Source organism: Thalassophryne amazonica, chromosome 5 (genome assembly GCF_902500255.1).
Source record: "Thalassophryne amazonica chromosome 5, fThaAma1.1, whole genome shotgun sequence".
Classification (NCBI taxonomy): domain Eukaryota; kingdom Metazoa; phylum Chordata; class Actinopteri; order Batrachoidiformes; family Batrachoididae; genus Thalassophryne; species Thalassophryne amazonica.
In genome coordinates, this window is record NC_047107.1 from 38,650,020 (window position 1) to 38,669,221 (window position 19,202).

The 19,202-nt window shown below is 41.7% G+C and overlaps 1 protein-coding gene across 6 annotated transcripts in view; it reads left to right on the top strand.

Moving 5' to 3' along the window:
- The window catches only part of rtkn (rhotekin), a 318,614-nt gene extending 302,377 nt beyond the window's left edge, over positions 1-16,237 (top strand). For 4 of the 6 annotated variants that reach the window (XM_034170025.1, XM_034170028.1, XM_034170026.1 and 1 more), the window contains exons 8-11: positions 560-691; positions 3,142-3,307; positions 3,417-3,521; positions 15,480-16,237. In XM_034170025.1, the coding sequence (XP_034025916.1) occupies positions 560-691; positions 3,142-3,307; positions 3,417-3,521; positions 15,480-16,195 (1,119 nt within the window). In that variant the 3' untranslated portion in view covers positions 16,196-16,237. Of the gene's footprint in view, positions 1-559; positions 692-3,141; positions 3,308-3,416; positions 3,522-9,041; positions 9,144-15,479 lie in introns of all 6 variants that reach the window. The other 2 variants (XM_034170030.1, XM_034170029.1) reach the window with 2 other exon arrangements.
- Positions 16,238-19,202: the final 2,965 nt, after the last annotated feature.

Consider the following 19,202-nt stretch of genomic DNA (forward strand, 5'->3'; position numbering starts at 1 on the left):
ACAAAATCATATTACCTGATTTTGTATGTACAGGAAGCCAAAGAAGTGAGGCTACTGTTGTAATTAAAGGGTCAGGTTTCTTCATCTGGCTTAGACCTACAGCTGCAGCATTTTGAGCAATTTGAAGACATATAGTATTGGTGTATGACAAGCCAGATAATACAAGGTAAAGCATTCTGTATGACATGAGAGCATAAAGTAATATCTGTGTAGTAGCCTGGGAGAGAATGAATCAAATCTTTGCAATATTATGTGCAAAAAGAAGAAATTCTTCATAATTTCTCCATTATGTAAGAAAAAAGGACACAGTTGAATCTAAAATCACACAGTGATTTGTAGTTTGTTTTTTTTTTCACTGTGATGAATCACACAAGTATCCAAAATTGTTAATTACTCATACTGAATGGCAAATGTTTCATTTTTATAACAGGTTTGTTCCCTCCTCCCCTGTTTTCCTCTGGCAAATTTCTCACTCCTTTCTCAAATCTTCAACTTTCTTTGTCTGTCTCTCTCTCTGCCTACCTTTCCATGACTTTGCTCCCCTTTTTCCTTTCCACAGCAGTTGGGAGGTGACCCACAGAGCTGGACAAAAGTGCACGCTGTTCTGAAAGGAACAAGCCTTTCCTGCTTCCATCGGCAAGAAGATGTGAATGCCAATGTGGAGCCGGCGTTCACCATCTCCATCAACAAGGTCAGAAACAGCCTCCACACAACCCGTCCCTCACAGCGGCAGTGGAACGGTGTGCTTTTCCCATAAAACTGAAGGCATCGCTAGCCTTCTGGCCTTGTGTATTTCTGCCCTTCTGAATCTCAGACCACCTGCAAACCAGATCAAGATAAAAAAAAAAAATTTCTTTCTTGTCAAATTGCCCTTGAGCCGAGCACTTTTGCCTTCAGTTGTCCCAGCAGAGCTGCTCTGATGCTGGTAGCACAAAGTTGTTTGTGCTACTCTGCTTTGGGTGCAACTGTGTAAACATGAAAAACACCATGCAGCTCAGTGAGCAACGAAAAGCTCAAAAGAATTGAAAACTAAGGCTCCTCGAAATTTTTTCCAGTTTCTGCAGATACAAGACTGAAATCCTCAGGCAAGGATGAACAGTCCATTAAAATGATCCTTAACCAGCACCGTGGTTATCAAACTGGGGGTCAGACCTTTCTCTGGGAGAGTGCAGAGCCATTACAGTAAATCTGGATCTTCATCTCGAGTCATTGATGTCACACTTGTTGTTGTTGTCCATTCGGCTGCTTCTGTGTTTGTACAGGGTCGCCCAAGCAGATACAGGGCCGGGCCACATTGGTATTTGGCACAAGTTTTACGCCGGATGCCCTTCCTGACGCAAGTCTAGTTTTACCTCGAGAAATACACACAGCCCCTAATCTTCTGAAGAGGCCTCCCATTCACGTACTAACCAGTACCCACACTGCTTAGTTTCTGAGATGTGACAGGATCAGACTTACACAGAGCACACTGTCTGGGTCCACTGATGCCACATTAATTATCTATAAATTACACCTTTTATTAAAAGTGTTCTATTATACTTTTTCAGCTGGCAAACATCAGTAACCAGGTGTCTTAAAAACACATAAAAACACACACGCAAATTATCCCACCAGTGACCAGGTGTTTGATCACTGGGAACAAAAAAAATTGTAAGTAAGTTGCTTCGGCTTCTCCTTTTTTCCCCACTCGGAGTCACCACAGCAGATCCATCATGGGTCTGCATGGCAATTCAGCACACGTTTTAAGCCAGATAGCCGTCCTGATGCAGCTCCACATTACATGGAGAATTGACACAGGTGGTCTTGAACTTTCTGATCTAGAAACAAACCGCTTTTCCACTACACTGGCCACTGTTCTCTTCTAAACAAAAGGAGGTCACTGTGAAATTACCTGTCTATTGCTTTAAAGTTACTGTGTGCAGGAATTATAGTCCAGCAGATAACTGAAACAATCTTTCACATGATGATACAAGCATCAGATTTGGCCTAAATGTTCTTCATAAATCAGTGTTTGAGAAAAAAGTGCTGGCAACTTGAAAATCCAATATGGCAGCCATGTAGGGGTCAATGAAGAATTACACAGGGGTCCAAATTTAAAATTATTTCTTCGCAGAAATGGAATATAGCGTTGATAGACGTCTGCACTCTTTCGTTTGGTGCTCGTGTATGACGTGCTCCGTGGACGAGAAAAAAAATTCATGCATGTGCAACAAGGTTCCCTACACCTCCCCACCAAATGACAACTTGCACGCTTCATTTGTTACAGTGGGATAAAATAAAGTCAGATATTTTTGCATGCACCCCATACAAATGACCTGTGCTTTTAAGTGTAAAAGTTAAGACAGAGTTTTGCAGTTATCCACTTTAAGATGAACATACTGGGTTTGGGTGAATATTACTAACAAATCCAAAGAAAACAGATCATCTTGCTGTGTGAAGACATGATCCAGAAGCCACGTGTGGATCCCAATCACCACCAAAACTTAATTAGTTCTCCTCTTCATGGCGAGATTGATCATTACACCAGAATTCACAAAGGTTGAGGGTCAAGCAAGCAGATGGTCCTATTACGCAACCAGATAAAACACAGTGATGGCTTCTGCCCAATCAGGAGTTTTCTCGTCAGGTTTTCGATCACTTTATTTAGAGTGCGTGTGTGTGTGTGTGTGTGTGTGTGTGTGTGTGTGTGTGTGTGTGTGTGTGTGTGTGTGTGTGTGTGTGTGTGTGTGTGTGTGTGTGTGTTGGGGGGGGGGGGGGGGGGGCACTGCCTCATTCTTTCCACAGTGACTCATTCAGTCTCCTGTAGCCTCTGAGCCTCGGCTCAAAGCTGTTCTGGACTCAGGTCAGTCAGATCACATCAGGACTTGATGATCCTTCAGCTGTTTGGCTCCTGTGAAGTGGAAATGTGGCTGTGAATGGAACAGACTGCCATCTAGTGGTCATAACCTGAGTTGGGCACATTGGCGTGCAGGAATTTGAGAATTGGGAGTGTGCACCTTTTTTGTTGGATAATCACTGGGAAATGGTTTGAAAGAAGCCTAAATAGCGGCTTTGTTTTCAGCAGAGATCTAAAGGGATTTCATTCATTTAGTATTTGTTTTTACTCATGTTTCTTTGTCGCTGCCATTTTTTTTTCTTCAGGATACCAGAATAAGGGTGTCGGAGAAGGATCCTGAAAGTAAAGCTCAGAGTGTCTGCATCAGCAACCAGTACGGAGGTGAGGAGGTCACGCACACGCTGACCACAGAGAGTCGGGACGACACACACCGCTGGATGGAGGCCTTTTGGCAACATTTCTATGACATGAGTACGTTTTTGTGAGACAGACGTGTTTCATATCGCCGTTTATATAGTGCGACATATCGCACTATATACGGGCCTCCTATTGAAGATGACTATTTGTGCCAAATTTATAGGTCAATGGAAGCAGTGCTGTGATGACTTGATGAAAATTGAACTGCCATCGCCACGGAAACCGGCCCCTGTCACGCCAAAGCAGGGCTCGCTGTATCACGAAATGGGTAAGACAGCTTCCTTATAGGTTAAAAACAAATCAGGAAAAAAAACTACATATTTCAACAAGAGAGAGAAGTCACAAAGGGAAACCTGAGGAAACTCCTCAAGCTGTATGAAAACCTTGACCTGAAAGCTGAATTCCTCACTTACACCAGAATGAGTGTAGGTTAATAGGTTTCCAGCCCAGTTTATGAACTAACATTCACCCAATATAACTATACCCACTGAAAATTCACATTTTGATCCATAAAATCCAAGTTAAATACATTTTTTGAAATGTCTCATGATGTGAATATTGGATTGTTTTTTTTGTTGTTTTTTTATGATGATCTATGTATTAATTTCCAAGAAATTATTGAAAATGCATCAAATCATCCTATCTCGCAGTGTTAAAGAAAAATTACTTAATCACTTCAAAAGTGAATGGCTTCCTCCTTGGACCGTACCCCACCCTTCCACCATGTTTCAAGAAAATCGGTGCAGTGTTTTTTGCATAATACTGCAAACAGACAAATAGAAAAGTCTTGCCCTCTTGGCAAAGGTTAAAAAAAGATTTTGTCAGTTTTTACTTCTTTATTCCAAGAATATATCTCAAATATAGCTCAAAATGGTAAAAGTACAAGAACAAGAAAAAATTTAAGTACAAACAAGCAAAAAGGTTTAAACAAAAATCAAACGTGTGCTACTGAAACTAGTGCATCCGTGAAGCACAGGAATGAATATTGTCCTTTTTTTACCTCAAAGAGTCAATGAGGCATTTGTTTCCTCGTGTTTTACTCCCTGAGGCATCAGCACAAGAATGTCGTTCTGATTTGTCCAAACACATTCAAGTTTGTTTGATTTGGTTACAGACCTCATATTGAACACACATGCAGACTCTTAAAAAATGGAACGTTATCATTTACACTTTTACAATTACAGTTGTGTTTCTTTGCAAAAAACAAACAAACTACATATTCTAACTAGTTTTTGGAAAATGTTTTGAATTAATTCAGATGTTGATGTTGTTAAAATGATAGATCTTTTTAAATTATGTTACTGCTTGTCAGAAAGTCTGGTGTGACCCCAGCCATCACTCAATGCGGGGCTTCTGTTTTTCTAGTCAACTATAAACTCTACCACATTCCTGGCCAACTACAGCTGACTAATAGTCCAGTAGATTAGGGAAAAATTATGCAACTTTGGAACAGTTCAACAAAATTTGGTTCGTAGTCAATATTTGGTTGTTCTTTTCAATAAGATGATGAAATACTGTAACTCTGTCTCACATCACATCGACTGTCTGTGATACCAGCCGATACCACATGAAATTTTGTGAGATCATGCAACTGTAGCCATCAGTGTGTAAGAATGTGCACCCCGTCTGTCACTCGTACATCAGTGCCATAATCTAGCTCGGTCCAGACTCTCTGCAGCCTATCAGGCATGATCGATGGGTGCATGGAAATTCTGCGAGTGAGAAGAGAAACTTTTGAGCTAATGTATCTGCAGTCACCATATTGATCAACATATTCCAATAAGTTTCGATATTATAGCCACTTGAAATCACGGAATTTTTGTGCTCACCCTGTACTTAATTCAGACCATGTCAAAAATTTGGTATTCGTAGTATTTTAGCTGATAGATATCACCGCAATGATCAGAAAGAATGAATGAATGCCAAATACCATCATAAACAAGATATTACCCCTACAAGTGTCAAATATCTGCGGAAAATTTGTGTTATTAGACAAATGTTCAGGAAACAGTTCTTGCAAGATGCACAATTTGAATATTTTCCTGAAGTTTCACCTGCAGCGTTACCTGTAAAGAGTTCCTCAATGCACATAATTCATATTCGTCATCATAATTGGACATCTGGCTATGCTCCAAAAAAGCTGTTACCTTGACCTTGTAGTTCTTGAGCTGGTCACAACAGATCTTTAAACACTATGATGTCCATATATTTCATATTGTTTCATTCGCTGTTTCGCAAGTGTTAATCTTGTTCCGTCTCGCGGTCAGTGACTCATGCGAGAGGTCGGTGTCAGCAGAGTTCCGGTTTAGAGCACAGTGTAAACACACCTCCTGAAGTGTGGACAGCAAGACAACATCAGGGCACAGCAGAAGTCCATCACTGGTGCTACACACCCTCGAGATAACTGTCTCAAGTTGAGAGAATGTGTCATCATCGTATTTGCTTGTGAACTCGCTGAATCGGTGCCATCCACATCCTCGCTAGCCATTGTTTACATGGCTTTGAAATGCCGGAACTCTGCTGGTACTGCAATGCATTCTGGGAAGCTCAGGGGGTTATGGGAAACGTTAAAGTACCGAATGTGAACAAGCAAGTGTGGGGGTCTTATGCATGACCATGTATCACAAGGTTTGAGGAAAAAACATTTGGCAGTTAAGAACTGATAATGCATTTGAATAATTATGTCAGCCAAGGACTTTATTTATTTATTTGTTTGTTTGTTTGTTTGTTTGTTTGTCTCTGTCTGTCTGTTTGTTTGTTTGTTTGTTAGCAGGATTATGTCAAAACTGCTTCACACATTCTCACCAGAGTTTTTCCCAGAGATTGATATTAGGCCATGGAAGACTCCACTGAATTTTGGAGGTGATCCAGATCAAAATTCTGGATCAAAATTTCACTTTATTTAGGCTTTGAAGGATTATGTCAAAACTAATCACGGATTCTCACCAAATTTATCAATCAGTCAATCAATTTTATTTATATAGCGCCAAATCACAACAAACAGTTGCCCCAAGGCGCTTTATATTGTAAGGCAAGGCCATACAATAATTACGTAAAAACCCCAACGGTCAAAACGACCCCCTGTGAGCAAGCACTTGGCTACAGTGGGAAGGAAAAACTCCCTTTTAACAGGAAGAAACCTCCAGCAGAACCAGGCTCAGGGAGGGGCAGTCTTCTGCTGGGACTGGTTGGGGCTGAGGGAGAGAACCAGGAAAAAGACATGCTGTGGAGGGGAGCAGAGATAAATCACTAATGATTAAATGCAGAGTGGTGCATACAGAGCAAAAAGAGAAAGAAACACTCAGTGCATCATGGGAACCCCCCAGCGGTCTACGTCTATAGCAGCATAACTAAGGGATGGTTCAGGGTCACCTGATCCAGCCCTAACTATAAGCTTTAGCAAAAAGGAAAGTTTTAAGCCTAATCTTAAAAGTAGAGAGGGTGTCTGTCTCCCTGATCTGAATTGGGAGCTGGTTCCATAGGAGAGGAGCCTGAAAGCTGAAGGCTCTGCCTCCCATTCTACTCTTACAAACCCTAGGAACTACAAGTAAGCCTGCAGTCTGAGAGCGAAGCGCTCTATTGGGGTGATATGGTACTATGAGGTCCCTGAGATAAGATGGGACCTGATTATTCAAAACCTTATAAGTAAGAAGAAGAATTTTAAATTCTATTCTAGAATTAACAGGAAGCCAATGAAGAGAGGCCAAGACAATTTACAACACAGATAGACATTAGGGCACGGAAGACTCCACTGAATTTTGGAGGTGATCTGGATTGGCAGACGTCAGAAATCTGGGATTGCTTTTGTTTGGTCCATACTTATATCAAAACTGCCATAAACAGTGAAAATTTTGATACAAAGATCAACACATTGTCATATGTATTAGCAAACCTAAACAAAAAAAAGGACAACTTTAAAACGTCATTTTTTTGTGACAATGTATTTACACATAAATATCTACAAAGAACATAACATGATCTAAGAGTTTAAAAAATGTAGAGTTTTCAGGTGGTCATTTAGAATAATGTCATTTTTGACATGGTTAGGGTGCTCAGATCAAGTGCTTCATCAGCTTATTGAAAAGAACACCCAAAAAACTACTACTAACCAAATTTTGGTTATTCGTTCCAAGAGTGCACAATTCATCTAATATTTTGACTTAATCTACTAGACAGTAGCCTTGAAGTTCCAATAATGAAACACCAAAAACTCCCCATCAGTTGAGCTGAGTGTATTACATGGTCATCAAACATCTTTCTTTATATCTGCGGGTTAACACCTGGTCAAATACAACTTCTTTTTTTCTTTCAAACTTAGGTCACCTGGGTATTCTTTCTCATCTTGGAGGCAAGCGCTGTTTCCCAGCTAGGTGATTCCAGTGAGCTGCTAATGTTAACAATAACATTAGGCCCCATTAAAAAAACAACAACAAAAAAAAAAAACATTAGTGATGCAGGAGGGCAGATTTTTATTTTTTCTTAGAAACAGGTACGTACAACATCATTTCAGATCTGAAAAATGTCACATACAGCACCTGAACACCAAGTGAGGAACTGAAAATATCAGATATTTTTAAAGTAAGTCCTGTTTCCATGTTGAATACAGTCAGTCTACTGCACGCTAGTAGTGTGATGAACATGCATACTGGGAGACGGAGCAACTAACTGTGTGGTTGTCAGTTACAACAAGTTGCAATTTCCGGGCCCAGCTCAGTAAACCTCATCCATCTTTGGCTAAAGCATACTCGCCAACTAGCGGACATGCCGGTTCTTGCACGAGCTGCGCAGCTGTCAATGAAAGAAAAAATAATTTAAAAAATTGATGTGGGCCGACTTCGGCATGCGGCCGGGGATGATAAACTGTTTTGGGTTTTTTTGTTGTTGTTGTTGTTTTTATGGGGCCCTTAGTATTTGTGTTAGCATTGGTTGAGCTGCTTCTGGATTAATCACTGTCAGGTGTACTCAGCTTCTTCACAAGTGAACTGCATTTATATAGCGCTTTTGCATTATAGTGCTATACAATGGTGCCTCGCATTCACCTATTCACACACACTCACACACCGTTGTCAGGGTGCCGCCATGCAAGGTGCTCACTACACCAGGAGCAACTTGGGGATTAAGGCCCTTGCCCAAGGGCCCTTAGTCATTTTCCAGCCAGACAGGGTTTTGAACCGAGGATCCTCGGATTTTGGAAAGATAATGCACTACTATTGGACGGGCCAGCCCACCCTCCCTGCAGAAAGTGTTCAGCACTGGGTAGAATCAAAGATTGTGTGTTTTTGCAGTTGTTTAACAACAGTTTCTCCAACACTGAAGCATCAGATCATGTTTTAGCTGTGTGGAAAATTGCAGCTCAGGAGTCAGAAATGAGGAAATGAAGCAGAATAAAATAGTTTTCTTTCCACTCTGCTTGCACTGTGAGTGTTTAAACTCTTTGAGTCTAAGTGCATGAGAAACGCTGCCAAAATTAAAATTCCCTCTGAAAAGACACACTCACGCTCTCACTTTCTGTCTTTTGTTTCTCTGCTCATGTTTTCCCTGTGTATCCTGAATCCATCACTTCTTGTTTTTTTGTTCTTTCTTTGGTTCATCGTATTTATATTCTTGTGCCGTCATACATTTTTCATGACCAATTCTGTTTTCTTTCTCTCTTCAAATTGTGTTTATCCTTGAACACACCCATTTGGCTCCTACCTTCATACCTTAACATAAAAACCACACACTCCACCTGTTCCTCCCCTTCTCCTTGGCACGCCTCCCTCTTGGTTTTTCCTAACCTCCCTGCCAGCTCCTCTTGCCACACCCTCCTGTGAGGGGCTGCTGCTGCAGGATAACGCTGTGTCTGCTGAGATTCGTGCTCTTCTTTCATCCTATTACAACGACAGGTGACGTAAGAAGAACGAGGTTCCACATGTGGTAACTGATGCTGGACTGACAGGCTACTCTTTTACTTTTTTCATTCTTTATTATAAATTATGGATGATATTTAACATTTTCTTTAGTGTGACAATCAGGCAATTATCAGAGAGCTCCATAGGCTGTGATGCAGTTTTTATGTTACAATAGAATAGAATACAATTGTTTTTATTGTCATTGGACCGGGGGGCAACAAAATTGGGGGTGCTCCCACCAAACTACTGTACATCACAAAAGAAACAAGACATCTTATACACCACAAAAAAATGTTTAAATATGAAATATGTTCTCTCTCTCTCTCTCTCTCTCTCTCTCTATATCTATCTATCTATCTATCTATCTATATATATATATATATATATATATATATACGAAGTCTGTGATCAAAGTAACGGACCTTATTATTTTTTTCAAAAACCATATGGATTTGAATCACGTGTGTTTTACATCAGACATACTTGAACCCTCGTGGGCATGCGAGAGTTTTTCACGCCTGTCGGTTACGTCATTCGCCTGTGAGCAGTCTTTGAGTGAGGAGTGGCCCACCCTCTCGTCGTTTTTTCATTGTTTATGAATGGGTCAGAGACTGCTGCTTTGTTTCATCAAAATTTTTTCAAAAACTGTAAGGCACAACTGAGTGGACACCATTCGATAAATTCAGCTGTTTTTTTGTAAAAATTTTAACGGCTGATGAGAGATTTTGGTCTGGTAGTGTCGCTTTAAGGATGGCCCACGGTGCCTGACGGCGATCTGCGCTTCGAGGCGGCAGCGTCTCGCCGTTTCAAGTTGAAAACTTCCACATTTCAGGCTGTGTTGACCCAGTAAGTCGTCAGAGAACAGAGAACTTTCAGAAGAAGTCGGCATGAGGAGTTTATTCGGACATTCCATTGTTAACGGACATTTTGTAATGAAAGAACGTGCGGGCAGAGTCGCATGTCGGGCCGGACCTGACCGCGGGGGGTCGCGACAGGAAAAACACCTCCGTTGGAAACCTTAACGGGCAAGTTGGAACATGCCCAAGCTGTTAAACAATTTCTCAGTTACTCACTTGTTGAAAGCCATCAAAAGCCGCCTGAATTTTACAAATGGTTTTCAACACGGAGGTGTTTTTCCTGTCGCGGCGCACACAGATTCGCCGAGTCGTCACGGAAACGACTCGGTGCATTTGCGCGCACGTCTTTCATTAAAAAATGTCATTAAACAGTGGAATGTCCGCATAAAGTCCTCATGCCGGCCTCTTCTGAATCTTCTCTGTTCTCTCATGACGTCCTGGGTGAATTAATCCTTAAATTAGAATGTTTTCAGGTCGAAACAGGCCGACGACGACGCCTGGAAGCGCTGCGCGACGTCCAGCTCCATGGGAAGTCCTTACAGCGACAGAAACACCCCATAATCTCTCATCAGCCGTTAAACTTTTCACCGAAAACCAGTTTAATTTCTCGAATAGTGTCCACTCGGATATCCCTCTCAGGTCCAGAAAAAATGTTGATAAAGCAACGCGCGCCGTCTGCAGCGGTTATTCAGACAAAGAGATTCCGACGGGCAGGGTGGAGCACTCCTCACTCAAGGCCTGCCCACAGGCGAATGACGTCAAAACTCACGCATGCGCACGAGGGTTCAAGCTTGTCTGACGTAAAAACATATGAATCAAATCCATTTATTTTTTGAAAAAAATAAAAAGGACCGCTTTTTTCATCACAGACCTCGTGTATATATATATATATATATATATATATATATATATATACGAAGTCTGTGATCAAAGTAACGGACCTTATTATTTTTTTCAAAAACCATATGGATTTGAATCACGTGTGTTTTACATCAGACATACTTGAACCCTCGTGGGCATGCGAGAGTTTTTTCACGCCTGTCGGTTACGTCATTCGCCTGTGAGCAGTCTTTGAGTGAGGAGTGGCCCACCCTCTCGTCGTTTTTTCATTGTTTATGAATGGGTCAGAGACTGCTGCTTTGTTTCATCAAAATTTTTTCAAAAACTGTAAGGCACAACTGAGTGGACACCATTCGATAAATTCAGCTGTTTTTTTGTAAACATTTTAACGGCTGATGAGAGATTTTGGTCTGGTAGTGTCGCTTTAAGGATGGCCCACGGTGCCTGACGGCGATCTGCGCTTCGAGGCGGCAGCGTCTCGCCGTTTCAAGTTGAAAACTTCCACATTTCAGGCTTTGTTGACCCAGTAAGTCGTCAGAGAACAGAGAACTTTCAGAAGAAGTCGGCATGAGGAGTTTATTCGGACATTCCATTGTTAACGGACATTTTGTAATGAAAGAACGTGCAGGCAGAGTCGCATGTCGGACCGGACCCGACCGCGGGGGGTCGCGACAGGAAAAACACCTCCGTTGGAAACCTTAACGGGCAAGTTGGAACATGCCCAAGCTGTTAAACAATTTCTCAGTTACTCACTTGTTGAAAGCCATCAAAAGCCGCCTGAATTTTACAAATGGTTTTCAACACGGAGGTGTTTTTCCTGTCGCGGCGCACACAGATTCGCCGAGTCGTCACGGAAACGACTCGGTGCATTTGCGCGCACGTCTTTCATTAAAAAATGTCATTAAACAGTGGAATGTCCGCATAAAGTCCTCATGCCGGCCTCTTCTGAATCTTCTCTGTTCTCTCATGACGTCCTGGGTGAATTAATCCTTAAATTAGAATGTTTTCAGGTCGAAACAGGCCGACGACGACGCCTGGAAGCGCTGCGCGACGTCCAGCTCCATGGGAAGTCCTTACAGCGACAGAAACACCCCATAATCTCTCATCAGCCGTTAAACTTTTCACCGAAAACCAGTTTAATTTCTCGAATAGTGTCCACTCGGATATCCCTCTCAGGTCCAGAAAAAATGTTGATAAAGCAACGCGCGCCGTCTGCAGCGGTTATTCAGACAAAGAGATTCCGACGGGCAGGGTGGAGCACTCCTCACTCAAGGCCTGCCCACAGGCGAATGACGTCAAAACTCACGCATGCGCACGAGGGTTCAAGCTTGTCTGACGTAAAAACATATGAATCAAATCCATTTATTTTTTGAAAAAAATAAAAAGGACCGCTTTTTTCATCACAGACCTCGTATATATATATATATATATATATATATATATATATATATATAGATAGATAGATAGATAGATAGATAGATAGATAGATAGATAGATAGATAGATAGAGAGAGCGAGAGTTCAGGCACAAAACCCTGTATCTCCATGAATCATTCTTTCTTGTTATGAAATGGTTATGGTGCACTGAACAAAACAGCAGAATCTCAAAAATCAGCCTTTATTCAGAAATGTGTTAATTAGCAAATTTTAATAGATTTGGCTCAAAACCTGGTATCTCCACCTTCAGTTTGTTTGCAAAACTCAGTAAGTCCATCACTTTAATGTACGCTAATGCTGCGTTTACTCATAGGCAGTATGTGTTATGAATGTCATATTTGCGTCATTCTTGGCACATTCCTGACATTCTTAATGTGACTTAACGCATCTGAATAGGTTTCTTAATAGTGCGTGTTGGTGCGTGATATTCGTGATTTTTTTCGTGGAGCATGTTTTTGGCTGTCAAAAAAATCTTCCATGAATGTCACGAACCACCCTCATTTCGCCTCATGTCGTGGAGGTCGCAACTGAGCATGTGATCCTTAATAGAGCATGACAGCGTTCTTCTCTGACATGCACACAATTAAACCCTGCTGCACTGCATTAAGTTTCATTGTTGCAGTATGCTGAAGAAGGACAGTGACGCCAAGTCAGCTAAAAGTTTTGTTCAATGTTCCTCAGCGCGCTCCTGCAGGTGTTCCACCTGCTGCTGCGCCTGATTTTTGGGAAAGCGAGCGAGACGAGAGTCGCGTGAAGCCACACATCTGGCTCTCTCCATCTCCTCCTCCTCTCTGTGCCACTGCATGGCACAGAGCCCAACTAAGCATGCAGTCACAACGTTCTTCTGCTGTGGATTTAAAGGAGCAAACTGGAGCGATCTGAATTGTTCATCAGCTGATGGAGGAATATGGTGTGTGTGTGGAGAGAATTCGCCTCATTTACAACATGACAGAACTTAACGATACGCTGTTACGCACAGTATCGCGCAACATTATTCTTGACCGTGCGTAATGGTTCCTGATAATGCTCCAGCAACATGTTCCATTAATCATAACGTGTGGTAACAGGTTTCAGCAGTTCCTGAGGACACCTGACGCCTCTGCCCCAATCATCACATTCATGATCAGCAGCCAAGAATGTATACTTCGTGGCATTTGTGACGTGCTGTTGTTATGTGTAAACGCAGTATTAGAGAAGCTCTCGAGGGTTCCGCAATCTTTGTGTCACGTGACCGAGATACATGCCAGTGAGTGGTGCGCTGTTCACTGTGTGGTTTTGCACACAAACTGGGATGGCGCTTACGAGGTTGTGCATACAAACCACATCTTGACTTGCATTTACCATAGGATTTATGGGGTGTTGCAGCAGAATTGATTTTGTTATCAGATACGAGCCTCTGTAAGCTTTCATTTGCAATGGTTATCTCATTTTCCATGGGCGTGGCATTTACGGGGTTTTGCGCCTGAACTCTTCATATATAGATATATATATATATATATATATATGTATATATATATATATATATATATGTATATATGAGGTCTATTAGAAAAGTATCCGACCTTATTATTTTTTTCAAAAACCATATGGATTTGAATCACGTGTGATTGCGTCAGACAAGCTTGAACCCTCGTGCGCATGTGTGAGTTTTTCCACGCCTGTCGGTTGCGTCATTCGCCTGTGAGCAGGCTTTGAGTGAGGAGTGGTCCAGCCCCCTCGTCGTTGTTTCATTGCCAGGAAATGGCGGAATGATTTGGGCTTTTTTTCCATCAGAATTTTTTCAGAAACTGTTAGAGACTGGCAGCTGGAAACCATTAGAAAAATTTATCTGGCTTTCGTTGAAAATGTTACGGGCTTGGTAGAGAATAAGGAGTGTTACTGTCGCTTTAAGGACGGCCCCCAGCGGCTGTGGGGCGCGCCGCGCTCCGAAGCCGCCATCGACAGGCTGAACGACCATTTCATTTCTAAACGGATGGCTGTCTGGATCCGTGACCATCGTGTGCCATTTCTCTGGTTATCACAAGAGCTGGACATCAACCATTTTACGGCAGATTTCACTTTTAACAAGAGATTTTTGTCATGGAAAGCCGAGTGGAGGCTTCGTGCGTCACGATGGATTCGCTACTGGAGCGAGACAAAACCACCTCCGTTTTGGTCTCACAAGACAGCTTTGAGATGGCGTTCAGACAGCTGTCGGTGGTTTTTCCATCGAGTGATTATCCGAGAAATTGTGGATGTGCCTGGACATGCCAGAACATGTCCCATGAGGCTTCATCACGGCGTTGCTTTGTGCCATGCGGCACTCAAATCTTACAGTAAAATTGTCATTGGCAGTTACAGTATGTTGTATGACCAACAGTGTATAAAGATTATTGTGCAGAAAATTTTGTATTTACAGATTTAAAAGGGGGTCATATTACACACATTTTCAATAAGATAGTAACAAGTGAGTGAAAATATGAATAAATAAGTGGAGAACCAGAACAAATTCCAGCGTTTCGACATTAGCGCACTGCATGGTACAATTAAGTGATTAACATCCAGTCATAATCTGTGATGTGTAAATATGCTAAACAGGCTAAGTTGATTTTGGATTGACGTGTTGGATGGCGCTGTCCAGCACTGGCCTTAAAATGGTCTCAGTGGACGGGTCTCACACAACCAGCATTTCAGAGTCCAGCTTGACATATCTGTGACAGAAGTTGGTAACAAACTATTTTCAGACCCTGTTTATCTTTTTCTTCTTTTCCTTCTTACAGCTGCAGAGCATCTACTACATTCTGAGACAGAATTGTGAGACTGTAGATGTGGAAAAAATAAAACTAATTTTTAAAAATGTAAATGGTAAAACAATTTAGCACAATAAGACCCCTTTAAATTCTTTCTTGGATTTCAGTAATAAATCTGTTTCCATTTCTTTACTGCTCATGTATTTGAGTCTTATTTTGCATCAAGGATATCCTAATCCGCGATTTTTTTCACTTGGGAAATTGCAGAAATATTTGCGTTTGCTACAGCATAATGCCTCACTGACCAAATTTTTATTCCACCTGGTCGTAACGTCATCATGTCTACTTGTAAATACTGAATCTCAGAGTTGAAATAATCGGATTATTCCAATGTGTCGTTTAAAGATGCTCTTCAAAAGTGCACCCAAGCACTAAGTACTGTACTAACTGGCTTTGCTGCATTTCTCCTGCAGTTATTGAGTCATCTGATGACCTCAGCAGTACCGTGTCAGACATTCTGGCTCGGAGGATGCAGGAGCTGGAGCTCCGCAGCCAGTTGGGCACCTCCCACACCTGGATGTCTCTATTAGAGGAGAACAACCCCAAAAGCGCCGGCCTCCCTCATCCCTGCACCTCGCACCTGTGTGGCCACAGCCCCCACACTCCTCATCGAATGTCCCGGAGCCCCATGAGTCCTCACCGCTGCGCGGTGCCGGGCCTGCTGTCCTCGGACGCTAGTCTGACCTCCGACAGCGACAGCCACTGTGGCACCAGCCCTTGTTCTTGCCACCACGGCTGGGCCGAACCTTCCTCAAACTTCTGTCTCTTGACATCTTCGCCATCACGCTTGAGGCCACGTACTCTCTCTTTGGATGCTAAGCTCAGCACGCTTCGAGGGCGGGGGTACGGAGGTGGAGGAACCTTCCAGTGCCCGTGTCAACCGCCTGCTTCCACGCTGCTCGCCCCACTCCCCATGTCCTCTCGTTCACCACGGTCACAGCACAGCACGCAAACGACGCTTTCCTGCTCTAGCTCCACCTCCAGCAACAGCTCCAGTAACAGCGAGGGAAGCCACAGCCCCGAGTCATCCGAGGGAGCCCCCTTCTCGAGGCCCTCCCCGGCCCGGCGCAGCCTCAGAAACCTCAGGGCCAGACTGGACCCTCGCAACTGGCTCCAAAGTCAAGTGTGACTGACGAAATTGGATCAATACCTTGACCTCGGACAGTCTCCACATCCATACGCACGGCCCTGCGGCACCTAAGCTGCACCCTGGTGGTGACGGGATTATGGCAAACCACCGCGGGGCAAACTGGAATGTCCTCTCGCACAGGCGACAGGTGACTCTCGCTGCAGGCAGCACCGCACCTCTCCTCCATTATACACTTTGAAGAGGGTGTACAAGTAAAACACGGTACTTCTCTCACTTTGAGAAATAACTAGACGTGCTGCTTAGGAGCTGAAGCTAAGATGTACAGCCTTCCTCTCCCTCTTTGGATTCCCGTTCTCAGCTCTCGGAACTGGAAACTGTTTATATTCCCACCGACATGTTTGGAGTTCATCTCTGGTCGCACACTACCAGTATTTCTGCTGAATGTTTTCCACCTGTATTTCAAATGATTCAAAGTATCTGGCCAAGTTGAACTTGCCGACAACAGTTGTCGACATTGGGTGGGATGGGGGGGGGCACGGTTAATGTTTGTTGATGAAACGGTTACTATTCAACTGACCTACTTCAGTTAATGTTTGCTGCCTGTACTGTGATAACTACTTCAGTTGCATTTTGAGTGTAATGTTCACACAAAACGTGCTCTTTGTGGTTCTAAAAATACTATGCACCGTTTGTTGTTTTTGCATGATGACAGAGTTGAGGTTGAACTACTTGTGATCATTTCAGCGAGTGCTAAAAGCTTAAAGCTTCAATTAATGCAAGTGCTTATAATTACTGTACTGGCAATTACTGTGATCAATTCAAGGTAAAACATCATCTCTGGTCCCTGTTTCACATATTTATCTGCACACTGTTCACAGGCTGTTATCGGAATTGGGTAAAAAAAAAAAAAGAAAAGTAGAATAAACTGAAAAAGCCAAAGTTGGTATATTCTGAAAGTCTAAGCCATACATGTAAACATTGTTACACTGCTTGAATGCAGTATTGTGGGATTGTATGGAAATTCCAGTAAAAATGTGAAAAATCTCATGTAAAAATATGATTTTTAAGGCGCCAGTGTATGGCAATGAGTGTTTACTTACAGGAAATCTGATTATGCCATCAGATCAAGATTTTAAAAAATTTACAGTGCCACCTATTTTTTTTTTTATGTCAGTTTAAAACAAATCTTACAGGGTGTTCTCATCTGTGCTTTAAAGTCTGTTTTAATGTTGGCTTTATTTTGATGGTATCCTTTATTAAGAACTCCACCCATTCTTAGTCTAAATTAAATTAAAAATGCATTTGTTACTGTACATTTAGTTTTCTAAGTTAACACATAAACCTGTCTTTTGTTATAGTTCCATGATTTTGTTATAAATGTTGCGCACATGGTCGCAGTAGGTAACATGGGATGTTCTAACCTTGTCTAGTGTTGGCAGGTGAACGCGGAATATGACGTGTTGATATTTAATGTATAAATAACAATTATAATAAAAGTTTTATTAATTTACAACTGGCAATGTTTCTCTCACCTCTTATACTTTGTATCCTTCTGTTTAACTTGGGATGAAAGGTTTTTTTTTTTTTTTTCAGAAATTACCGCATTTCCAGATGTGGTACATACTTTTTGAGGGCATGTTTGATTCCTGACCACTGATGCCAGTAACGCGTTATTCTAATCTGACCGCTTTTTTCAGTAACAAGTAGTCTAATGCATTAATCTTTTAAAATCAGTAACCAGATTAAAGTTCTCTCTCCAAGACACTGTGTTATTATTTTTGTATTGTGGGTCGATCACAGCATTAAAACTGACCCATGCGGGGGAGGTTGTGATTCAACTGAACCACCCACTTTGCCCACTTTCAGTGTGCTGCGAGCTATTCATTTGCAGTTTTGTGCAGCAGCTCCAAGTTGAAAAACAGTTGTCTCTCAACCTGCACTGAGCTTTACAAAGATATTTTTATGCCTTTTTATTTTTCTTTAAAACCCTGAACCGTTCTGTGAGTGTCCTCGCTAAAAACAACTAATCTGTGACACGTTAACAGCAAATACTAACACTTTTTCTACCCAAATGCACCTAAAGTCTCTTTCTGAAGATGACATGGTGTAAAAAACACTGGTAAAACTTTCTTACCTGTCAATCGGGTCATGTTTTTGCATAAATACATGTTATCCATTCTTCCTTTTCAGACAAGAAAGCAGGGGCAAATCCAGACGGAAAGGGAACATGGAGCAGGGCAGGGACGCAGCTCCCCACAACACCCCGAGATTAAAGGTCCACTTTTGAAGACATTTTTTTAATACTGCTAATACTACTTATAATAATAATAATAATTTCAACAACTAAAATGTTTAGAAAGAATTAAAATTTTGGAAAAATGTTTGAAAGAATTTAATAGTTACATTTATAAACAATGCAGGTTAGAAATTGTAAGTTTTACTGTTACAGTGCTGTCAACATTAAAATATGAGGTCAAGAAAGACCGCTTTTTTATTTTTAATGAAACAAGTATTATATTCATTGAAGTAAAGAAAGGGTTACTATAGTAAGTATTGGCAAAAAAAAACAGGTTATCATTTTCATGTTGAGTTGGCGGGGGGTGTTGTCGGCAGCTGCTGAAAATAACTATACATTAACTAGTAATCTAACTTAGTTACTTTACTGATTACTCAGTTTTAAAAGCAACTAAGTTACTTATTCAAGGAGTAATCAGTAATTGGATTACTTTTTCAAAGTAACTATGCCAACACTGTTCCTGACTGACCTTATTAAAGAAATCATGAAATGTGATTATGATCATGTTACATAAAAACACGTATAACATGGGCAACATTAGCATACAGAATTCATAAACTGAAAAAGTAAACAAAAAACACTGACAACACCACAAAAAAAAAAAAAAAATTCAAGTGCATGAACTAAATACATACTCCTGACATTCGATCACATCTATTTTAGCTTATGAAAAGCTTCTTCGAATAGGACTTTCCAAGGTAAAAATTTGTGGAATTGGAAAGCAGTGTTGGGTGGGGGTTTGTGCTCTAC